The following is a 12,207-nucleotide window of genomic DNA, read 5'->3' as shown; positions in this document are numbered from 1 at the left end:
ACCGCTTTACGCAGTCACAAAGTCACGGAGACGAAACTAAACCATTATAATCCGCTCTTACCAAGCCCACTGAGGTAATTAAAAGGGTTGTTATAGTCAGTACAGAAACTTCCATTTTTCATAATTGCTGTAAATGACGTCACTTTTGGGGAGGAGCAAATGTTAAAATGGAATGACTCTTTAGAATATTAAACATATTATTTTTTCTTGGACCCAATTTTTTATAGGGTTTAAATTCTCATTTAAAGGATAATAATGACAATTATCTCTCTGAAATATATAATTATATAAAATAATTGCCATTACAGGGGCAATCTACTACTACAAATTAATGATATCGAGCGAGTCTACTCTAAGATATGCATGGTATGATCATTCATCAATAAAAATTGGTGGTCAAAAATGGTAGATTTAATCCTCGGTTATACTGTATAGACCGGAAAAAAATGCTAAAAGATGGCTAAAAATTCTGTCAGGATCCTTATACACAGACAAGGGGTTAAGAAACTTTGTTGTAGAGGTTGACATTCTCATACTTACTGGTCTCTAGTTATGTGCCACTTGAATAAAGTTTGTGTTTACCAAGAAACAGCGTCTCATCAAATGCCGTTTCATTACAAAGATTAGATTCGACAGATGTCAGTTTACTGTAGGACGAAAGTTTTATCTTTGAAATGCGAAGTTATATATATCTTTTGTTGCGTTGTAAATAAGGTTGTAAGAAATGAGCAATATTTATGAAGCCTTATTATTATTATATGAAGAAAAGATAATCAAATGGCAAAAAGAGCTCTAAACCGAAATGAGAACGGATTAAAATAAATGAAGACGGACGACATTACATCGAATTTTATATACAAAAGTACTTGTTCATTGATCTTGAGTATCAAAGTCAAGAAAATATTGTATAGGTACAATGTGTTTGATTACCTAGTTACCTACCTAATACCGTTTTTAAAGGGATGGATATTTGAATGGAGGGTGTTTTAATTTAGGAAGTCAGGGAGAAAAACAGGAGAGGAAGAAAAATGGGGGCAATATTATATAATAAAGTAGTAACTTGCACGTGATTCGTAATAAAATCATTCCTTTGGGGCTAATTTCCTCCACCACTTTTATGCCATTTGCGCAAAATTTGCCAAGTTAAGCCGCGGCCGACTAAAAGCATTTGAAGCTACTAAAAGTCAGCTACCCCCACAGAATAGGTAGTCTCAATTTTTTTATCAGGTGGGTTTCATGCAGCCGGCCACCGGACTATAATAAAAATAGACCGGAACAAGTTATATAATATTCCTCAGATAAATATTTACGGTGAGTTATTATATCATTAATGAGCTGTAGGTAGCCGTGGGGCAGACGTCTAGATCTTACAAAGGAATCTAGGACGTGGCAGTCCGCGCTACTCTCTTATGAGGATATTTTATTTTATAGACTAGCTAGGGATATTGATACTCGTACCTGTCATTGAAGATAATACTCAAAGTGGGTTAACTTAATGGAGCAACGGTTTTATAAAAAAATATTCTTGAAAAAGGCCTAGTTAAAATTGGATATCTCTGAAGTTGACATGTTATATTTCTTTAGATAAAAAATATTTCTTTTTGTTGCATTTGTCATTATTTTATTGTCTTTGCTTCTGTGTAACAAGAGCCGTGTGTTCTGACATAATTCAGAACTAGACATAACATCGGAAAGTTACATTGTAAAATAAGTCTTTTTGATGTAGTATTTATTGCTCAAGAATACGGTAAACAATTTCATGAGTTTTCGAATGTCACTTAAAGGTGACATTCGGATCAAATATAGAGTTAGACCAATAAAAGTCTGCAAGCATTTTGATAGCCCACTCAGTGCAAATGTTATTTTAAACGTCAAACTTCTATGACGTATAAATAACACTTGCACTGCGTGGGCTATCAAAATCGCTGCAGACTTTTCTAGGTCTAACTCTAGCTGCATTAATGAATGCGCTGAATTGGTTGATGTCAACCAATAATTGAGTGAAATGCAAGAGTGTAGTACAGTCACCTGCAATAATATGTTACCCTCCGGAGACCGCAAAAATATGTAACACGCTCATTATGGCTCTACAAATAAGATTGTGTCAGATATTTTTGCGGCCTTCGTTGTGTAATATATTATTGCAGGTGACTGTAGGTACATACTATAGTACTGTACATCCATTTCCAAGCAGTGGCGTGAAAAAATTAAGAATTTTAATTCCTTTTTTACTTCGCAATGTCACCACGTCTCGAGTAGTATGGATCCATTAGTTACAAACGTCCACATGGGATTAGGTTGACTAATAGTGCTGAAAGGTCACGACCATTTGATTACTAAAATTGATTGGGATTCAATTAAGATTCCTTACTGAGATTTTACGTACGGTTTTTAATACATAAAAACTACAATTTTGTCAAAAATTTCATTGAACTCAACTTTTTATTCCGTTTTGTGATTAACCATAAAATAAGTTTATATATATAGTTAGTTAGTTAGTTAGTTATATTGGGCATTTTCCGTAATGTATAATAACATAAATCCAACAGAACCCACTGTATGAAACCAGTATCGTTACATATTAGTTAGCGGGTAACTGTTGTGTGTTGTTTACACGTCATCCGTTCAACACATTTACGTGATTTTGATATAGTATGCATTTTCTCAAATGGTTTTTACGCCTAAGACTCTAAGCTTTTAACAAAAGCCGTTGTTTTTTTTATGCGAGCGGTTTAGCTGCCGTATTAGCCGCGTGCCAAAGCAACAATTTCCTTTAAAAAGCAACTGTATCGTGATAGTATTAAGGTTCAAATTGTATTAATATGAGGGATCGTCTACATTGAGGTGGTCGTTCGTCCTACATTACCAAAATATGTTAACTCGTATGATAGATTTGAACCTTAACACTATCACGATACAGTTGCTTTTTAAACGACATTGTTGCTTTGCCAACGGAACCGACCGCTCACAAAATCAACAATGGCTTTTATTTAAAAGATTAGGGTCTTAGGCGTAAAAATCATTTGAGAAAATTCATACTATAATTTCTTTCGATCGTCTATTTATATTATCAAACTTGCATACTACCCACAGTCCCGTTTAGATGATTTACACACACATAACATGACTACAGCGATGAACCAAAAACAAAATAGATATCTTGCGCGCCATCGTGACCACGGCCACAGTGTACTTACAAACTGCACTATACTTGCATACATTTTGAACTCTGATGCTTACCAACTCAGATCGCAGTGTAACTATTCGAATTGCCTCTCTGGCAACTTTCTATGCTTTAACAGCGCCCCATATATGTATAGTGTTAACTTTGAGCCAAGTGCAGTGTAACGCTCCAAAACACGTCGTTAAAGTGCCAACACCAACGCCATTTGACACCCCATTTACCCACACGTGAACTAAATAAATCATTTCATAATTACAAAGTCCGGCTCGTAAAATTTAATCTGCAAGGTGCTTTGATCAGAAGTTAAAGTGAGTTACCGTTTCGAGTTTAATAGTTCGTAATGCCTAAATGAAGTGAGTTGAGAGCTGTTGAGTGATATTTAAGTGGATCCAGGTTGCTTTAGGTAAATGAGGATTTCATGTTATTGGTTTAGGGTTCAATTGAAATAGCTATTGAAATTAGAAACTATTGGCTTTATGTGATTAAAATATGATAATAAAAGGTGATCGGTGCTCAGCTTTCAAGGTTGTGAACCCAATGTTTAGGGTCATAGAGTTTATCTTCTGAGTGATTCCTGTAATAGGGATCTTTTTCTATTAATTTTTGTGATTTAATAATAATTCATGCGCACATTATCGACGTCTCTGAAACTGCAAGAACAACATTAAAACTTATATTATTTTCACATAAATACCAAATATAAAAATGCAAGACTTTTTTCATATCTCATGCTCTGAAAGTGGGTCGTTGTTGTTCTAAAAGGTGCGCAGAAAGTGATACGTTTATGCTCTAGCGCAGAAAAGTGGTGTACTCCTCTGCGTCCCCGTCCCACGAACAACTGGGTGGAAACAAAATGGAAAAATAGTGTCTTTATTTCCTCGCCTGGAACAATTGGTAATTGTTTAATTTTACTTATCCCACGTTGATCCTTTTTTTATAAAAAATGATGTAAGTAAATTGTTAAAAACAAATTATTCTTGATTTCTTTCGTTGAATTCTATTTACTCAATTTCACAAGGCGGGAACCAAAAGGAATACACCAAAGATATTTTTTTAAACCTTACACTTGCGTAAATGAGCAAAGGCAGAATCTTATACAGCCACAGTTAAACGTTTGTACGATATTAAATTTGTTTTTAAAGTTATTCAGAACTATATTCATAAAAATAAAATAAAATACAAGATAAAAATTTCTTATATTATTAGTTAAATTGTTATTTAATATTTAAAATACTTTTATTATGTTATTACGTGGTGCGGCGCACCAAGGTCGCGGTGCGGTCCGATAGTCTGATGCGGCTTTTAGTACGAAAAAGTATAAAATTAAAAAGTAAGAGGAAATCCCGCTGATTTTCATACTATAATGAACAAATCATTTTAAAATTACTCCATTTTGTTAAAAAATGTGTTTTCATAAATATTGCAATCTAAATGATATTCGCTAGGGGTTTTATCTTCACACATGTAAAGTCTCCGATTGCAAGTAAGTCCTAAGGAAAAAAATCATGGCCGTAGGTCTATAATATTGGATACTTCAATTACTGATTTTGCGAAATTGCCTTGTCTTGTTTGGTTTCCTCGCATTCGATATGAAAAGTAGAGTGTTTAACTCGGGTGAAAGGCACCATTTCCATCTCGGACTATTGGCGCTCTCACTGCGTTCGAGCGCCAAACTACCTCGACAGAAATGGGTGCCTTTCAACCCTTGGTTAACAATCTACTATTCCCAGTGCAATATTTCATACAGTATTTGTGTAGACAGTGCATAAATCTAAGTACGAGACTTAAAGTTAGCTACTTTGTTTTCTTTCTTAATGTGAGCTCGTGTTGCGACCACACAAATACTTTGTTTTCGAGATCCGTTTTCAACTGTTTCCTGCTCTTAAACTAAAACTGAAAATTATTATTTATTAATTATGTCACCGATTTGCTTCAACTAACCGACTTCTATTTCAAGATAGAAATTTCTGTATTTGCTCGTGACTGTATTTGTTTATGTATGTACAGCAATAATTCCGAACCGTTCTTTATACCTACCTCTATTTATCTTAAATATTAATTAAATTAAGTAATTGATAAGAAACCTTTCCAAAAGATACTGAAAACGTAATTAATTTTACCAGCCCGTAACTGGCAAACACAAACACACATCTTTCATCACAATGTTTCTGTTTTGTAATATTATCAGAGTAGAAAATAGGAAGAAAAAGTTTAATTCAACATCATCAATGTTTAGAATAGAATAGAAAAGAATTTAAAGCATCAAATTTTAATACCAAAAGAATTTCTTATATTTTTTCTAAAAGAATTCATATTATCTCATAAGCTTGATATATGTACTTACACCCAACTCAACTTCACGCCTCATGATTTTACAATCGCACCGTCAGCAGTAACTATTTGCAGATTAACGTATATACCCACTGCAACATAAAACAGTTACTCGATCACAAAAAGTCGTAAGTATCTTTTCCTAGCAAAAACTTCCGCTCTTTTGTCACCAAAAGGTCGCAGTTCAACTTTCCGGTGACCCGTGCACTCGCTCCAGTTTCCAGTGGCTATAAGTCAAATAGAAAGTAGCAACTACAGCCAACAACTCAGAAATATGTTTACAAATTTGCGGGGCAATATAGGTTCGAATAAAGAGTGGTTTGGGGAGAACTTTGGTGTTGAATTAAAACTTGTACAGAATACGTTGTAACTGGAAATAAGAACGTACTTCGGCTGTTTTGTTTTAAACTTCACATTTTAAGGTTGTTCTCTCAGTGAAATCTCATTTAACAAAATAAGTTGAAAATATCATCGATACAGGTTTTCCTGGGTGACGAAACCAGCAGCGTCAGAACACTAAACAATGGGCTCCCGCAGGGTTCTGTCCTAGCCCCTCTCCTGTTCAATATCTACGTGCATGACCTTCCCGATACTGTGTCACGTAAATTCGGATACGCCGACGACCTGGCTATGATTACCCAACACCACAAAATGGATTCCACTGAACCAATCCTACAAAGAGACCTGGAAGCCCTCGACGACTTTTTCACCCGGTGGCGCCTCTGTCCTAACCCAAGTAAGACGGAAGTCTGCTGCTTCCACCTTAACAATAAGCTTGCAGAAAGAACACTGACAGTCAAGTTTAAAGGCACAATACTTAAACATAACCCGCACCCCAAGTACCTTGGAGTTACCCTGGACAGAAGTCTTACTTACAAGTGTCACCTACAAAAAGTATCGGCTAAACTGCAGACCAGGAATAGTCTAGTGCAAAAATTAACAGGAACAACTTGGGGAGCCTCTGCCTCCTGTCTCCGAACCACAGCGCTGGCCCTGGTTTACTCGACGGCTGAGTACTGTGCCCCAGTCTGGATAAATAGTGTTCATACCTCAGCCATCGACACGCAGCTAAACCAGACTCTCCGTCTAATAACGGGATGCCTTAAGCCAACACCCACCCACTGGCTTCCAGCTCTTAGCCACATAGCCCCTGCGCACCTGCGAAGAGAAAAATGCCTCCAACGCGAATTATCAAAAGCGCACTGCAGTCCTAGCCTACCAATCCACCAAGACCTCGAGGGCTTCGGAAGTAAACGCCTTAAATCCCGAAACCCCCCTGCATTACTGATGGGAAATTCCCTGACCACCCGGACCCTGGAGGAGGCATGGACCACAGAATGGGAAGCCCTCAGAGACCAAGCCAACCCCTTCTCTACTTTACCCCTGCGTGTACCCCCAGTAGGCTTCAAGGAACCCCGCCGGGTGTGGTCCGCCCTTAACCGCCTAAGAACAGGAGTTGGCAACTGCGGCCACCACTGGTATAAATGGGGCTGGAGCTCCTCTCCTGCCTGTAACTGCGGGCACCCAGATCAGACCATCAACCACATCATTCTGGAATGCCCCCTTACTAGATACACAGGCCAAGTAGACGATTTTAAGACCCTGTCAGATGAAGCAGTTGCGTACCTGGGAAGGGCGAAATTTTAACAAAACCTTTGACATTGTAATCCAGTGACATGTACATATGCCATACGATAAATAAAATAGTTGAAAATATCATTTTAAAAACAACGTTAAAAAAAACTCCTTCACGGTGTGTTATGAAAACTAATTTTTCATAAACAATGGCCCAAGCATTTTTGGCGGTCGGGTAAAAAGTTTCACCATTTGGAAACCAACATCTCGAATTGAATGTATGCTTAGGGGAGTAGCCAAGGTGATAATATTATTATTTATTCGTTAACGTAAATGACATATGTGTCGCTTAACTTCAAACTCGGGTAAATCCATTCGACCCTCTCAGCAAATATCTACCCTATTACCTTTTCTTAATACCAAAATCGCATAATCTGACAGATGGATTTACCCGAGTTTGAAGTTAAGCGACTCATATGCAACAAAGAAAAATACACATGCGAAAGATAAATTATTTACATTGGCGACTTTTTGGTTGATATTAATATTAAAAATTGTGTTAATTACCTTTATGACTGCTGGCATAAATCTGTATTAATAGCTGTAATATTACAATATTAATCCAACGTCCATACAGAAGCGTGCCCTGTTATTATAACATCTAGGACAAAGAAAAATTTAATTGCGTCCGCTCGGACTGGGAATTGAATCCTACCCACTGGGCTTTTTGTAGGTATTTTATTATAAAATAAAACGAAAATTAACCTTATCTATTATTTTATTTCAAATTGAGTATAGCTTGTTAACTACTGAAACTACCATAATGAATATAATTAAATTAATTCAAAATATACAACCCTACAAGTCATATTGGGTACTGTTAAATCTTCAAAATTATGTTTTATTAAAAGTTGGCTATTGGGATTTCCTCTATTTAAAGTATTAACCTTTTGGAAAAGAAGCAAAACAAAATGATAAATGCGATAATTCTGATTCAAAACATTCGGATATCCAGTAATTTTATCTTACGAAATATCTGCTTTAATTTTTATTTATGTACCTACTCTTATACGCATAAATCTAGTCGGGCCAAAGATTAAACTAGTTTGTTTACCTTGGTCAGCTTCTCAAAAAAAACATAGACCTCGTCGCAAAAAGTCAATTTAGAAATGGCCGCCATACCTTCAAAAATTCATTACATTTTCGTTAATAAGAAAGCCAGAAGTCCTCAAATATTCATGGCGTGGGTCCGCGGGCTCTCGTGTTAACTTGGACCCAAAGCATTAGACGGTTTCATTAAAGAAAGGTTCATTACACCTGCTCCTATTTATTAAGGACTAAGGTACTCGCCTTTTTTTAATCAAAGATTTTGAGAAACGTGTCCGGCCGTGTTTATTTGAGGACTACGAAAACATGCTCCGTACGGATTTGCTCGTCGAAGAAACTAATACCTACGAGTATAAATTGGTGGTATGGACGCTTGAAGTATTTTCCATAACCGAATTTCCATTTCATGGTGAATAAAAGATTTAATTGCATGATGTACATGTATAATATGAGCACGTGCTCAAAACGTAAGTACCTATAGGTAATAGGTAAACCAAAGACACTTTATGGGAAACAATATATTGTGTACTTAATAAGAAAAACAAATTCAATCTAGATTCTTCTAAAGTAATCAAAAATCTTATAACTAACAAGCATGTTCATGTAAAATTTACTTTCATACACAGAAAGTAAATGCTTGATTAGTGCCGAGCCTAAATAGAATAAAAGTATATTTACTGCTGTTTTTCCCTAAACCTAGTTAACTGCAGTAAGTAAACCATTTTTTAAGAGTACATTGTAACTCATTACTGAAACTGAATATACATTATATATGAAAGCTCCTTCAAAAAGAGAGCGCAAAAAATTGCTTTTTAACCTTTAATTTTTACTCCACACGTGCTTAAAATTCAGAAAGCGCTCTTAATATTTAAATGTCGGTAGGTAAGTGAATGAATGAAAATGCTACAACTAATTCGGACGTAATTTAAAGGTTTACATTTGGCTGTTTTAAGAGATACCTGTATTATGTTTATGACATTATTTTACGACTAGATACCTACATATTCAACTTGTAACACCTACTTTAACCTTATTCTATTATTTAATTTTAGTACAAAATCACTTTATTATAACATTACAATTTTATTCCGTGGCTGGAGTATGCTTTTAAATGATTCCTAAACTATACTATCCGTGATCGTTATGACTGGTACTTACAAAGTATATTATACCCTATCATCATAAGTAAATTATTACTTTGGAGGCTCCGTGACATGGGTAACTTCCTGTTCACACCAAACTATCCTAAAATAAACATCCCTGTTTGTAAACTTAATGTTACCTTTTACTGTTCGCCATTAACCCTGTCCGTCCAAACTTTCAACTAAAACGCTGACCCAATTCCATTTGTTCCAGGCAAAAGGTATGCGGGCTCGGACGGTCCCCGCTACCTTGCTAGTGCTGCTCATCGCAATAGGCACGCTGCACGCCAACCGGCGAAAACAAAAAGACAAATACGTGCCAACAACCATCAACATATGTGACATCAGCGACCGAGACTCCAAAGTACACTGCTACTGCGAACACAGCCAAGAAATCAACGAAGCACTAAAAACAGAATGCTGGGTCTTCAACGGCGGTATACAGAAATCGGACCCGCTATGGACAAGCTTCTCTTCTCAGTCAAATATAGAAACCCTAGCGTTCAACGTCCGGGCAGACGGCGGATTAGATTTCGTCCCCTCAAAAGTACTAAGATACTTGAGGAGATTGAAGCATTTCAGCATTAAGTACAGCTCAATACCAAAAATAGACACAAACACATTCATGAATTTGACCTCAGTACAGGAGATGACGCTGACGAAAAACCAGATTATTGTTCTAAATAAACATGCGTTCAACAATCTTCCTAACTTGACCGTGCTAACGCTCGACGAAAACAAAATAAAAGAATTGGTCACGGAGACATTTTATGAACTCCCAGTGTTGCAAAAACTGTATCTAACTAATAATAGTATAAGTGTGATCCAAGATGGCGCGTTCAGACATCTTGTTAACTTAGCCGAGTTAGAGTTGGATAGAAATAATATAGTAACTCTTAAGAAAGAGTGTTTCGACGGTCTGGCCAATCTGAAGCGGCTCGATTTGAGGAAAAACAAATTAGCCGTTCTCGAGTCGTTCACATTCACTGAACTGTGGAATCTCCAGGAATTGCTATTAGACTATAATGAAATTTATATTTTGGCGCAGAGGACTTTTGATGGATTATCTCTGTTAAAGAAATTAAGTTTAAGCCATAACAAGCTGGTGACCCTCGCTGGAGGCCTCTTTGAGGGAGTACGAGGGTTGTCGGCCCTCGATTTAAGACATAACAAACTACAGAGATTCACACTGGACAACCTACGACCGATATATGATAACCTGAAAAATCAAAACAGCTACATCAATCTAGATGGTACGTATATTTGACCTATATCCAACAAAGATGAAAATTGCTTTGATCAACAATAACCAAATTAATCATAATCGATTTTAATCAGCTTAAGTCGAAAACTAATTACATAAGCCAATCAGAAAAGTTTATATCAAAGCTTCTAGAGTAATCGATAGTTAAGCAGCGTCCATCTTAATTAACTGTACAATTTGTAAAATAATAATATTCGTTAATAATATTAGCTTGGGTTATATAGGGGTTCTGAGATGTGTGTAGGGCAGAATGTGCTCAGGTCGAAAACGCGGCTGAATAAACCGGCTGTTTCATACATTTCGGCCAATCTAATATCTGAATCGTCAGTTAACTAATATTTGCGAATTTGGGGAGGTTTCAGAGTAAAAACTTGGTCACTAAAATTTTCAATTCGAGAAGTAGGTATAGCAAAATAGTTAAACATCCTAAAGGCACATTTTTGTTTGTTAAAGGGAACGACTTCAACTGCGATTGCCACCTGGCCTGGATGCACAAGCTCCGACATGAAGCTAGCAGCATCAAAGTACGTACCTCCCTAGAGAAATTCGTCTGCAAATTCAACTCTAATCCCTCCCTCAACGCGCACTTCGCTTACTTCGAATCCAACGCCATAAACTCAAACATTTTACCGGACAACGATGACAAAAGTCAAATAAAAGATTACTCCGACGAGCCGGATGAATTTTTTCACGAGGAAATCGATGACACTGATGAACCTAAATTGACGAAGGGTGAGAACGAGAGGACATTACTGCAGATACCGGTGGAGTTACTGCCGTGCCCGCAGGACGTGAAGAGCGTCACAGATAGAACATACACGTATCCGTCTCAGAACGAGGCCAAAGACTACAGAAACCTCATTCAGCCGTCGACGGCGGGCGCGTCGCAACTTATATTAAATTTCGCCCTCCCAGCGCTGCCTGTTGTTATGTTACTTAGATACGGCTGAAGAGTAATGAGAATTTGCCGTATTTCTAATATTTTGGACCAGTCACTTTGTAAAGTAAAAGAGAAGTTATGGTTTCAATAAATTTCTATTTTATACTTGTTCTGTCGACGTCATTTCGTTTGTATTCTTCCATTTGAAATGTTTTGAAAGGGATATTAAATTGTTTCGCGAGATCACTTTCACGTTTGTTCGGAACTTCACGGGAAGGTAAATTTTAATGAAAATTTTATAAGGAAATGTGATATAATTATAAGTAATGTAACTCTTAAAGATAAATCCTTAGGGCAAAACTTTAATGTACCTACTTTTCTAAAGAGAAAATGACATTTCGTAATGTAAATATAGTTGGTAAGAAATTTGGCTTATTTTTCTTGTTAATAATATTATTGAGAATCTGTAAAATATATGTGGAGCGTTATAACCCTTACCGTATTTCTTGTTAACTTTAATATGGTAATTATGACATTAAAATTACGGTACCTAATGAATAAGCAGTGGTAGGATAAAAATACTAGTATTTAGTCGTTAATTATTTCATACTTTTTGGTGAATGTTAAATTTATTCAAGAACTGACAGCAAACAACTACTTACTATAAAAAAATCTTATGTTTCACACAAAAAAAGATACTTATCACCCAGCTTTTTGTGTCTCT

General features: G+C 36.4%; 1 protein-coding gene across 1 annotated transcript in view; it reads left to right on the top strand.

The window, feature by feature from the left end:
- The window catches only part of LOC134796727 (connectin-like), a 119,802-nt gene extending 107,770 nt beyond the window's left edge, over positions 1-12,032 (top strand). The window contains exons 3-4 of the mRNA XM_063768919.1: positions 9,554-10,592; positions 11,057-12,032. Of these exons, the coding sequence (XP_063624989.1) occupies positions 9,563-10,592; positions 11,057-11,553 (1,527 nt within the window). The 5' untranslated portion in view covers positions 9,554-9,562 and the 3' untranslated portion in view covers positions 11,554-12,032. The remainder of the gene's footprint in view (positions 1-9,553; positions 10,593-11,056) is intronic.
- Positions 12,033-12,207: the final 175 nt, after the last annotated feature.

This window comes from Cydia splendana, chromosome 14 (assembly GCF_910591565.1).
Source record: "Cydia splendana chromosome 14, ilCydSple1.2, whole genome shotgun sequence".
Classification (NCBI taxonomy): Eukaryota; Metazoa; Arthropoda; class Insecta; order Lepidoptera; family Tortricidae; genus Cydia; species Cydia splendana.
Note: the sequence above shows the minus strand (reverse complement) of the source record. Positions and strands in the feature narration are given on the sequence as shown.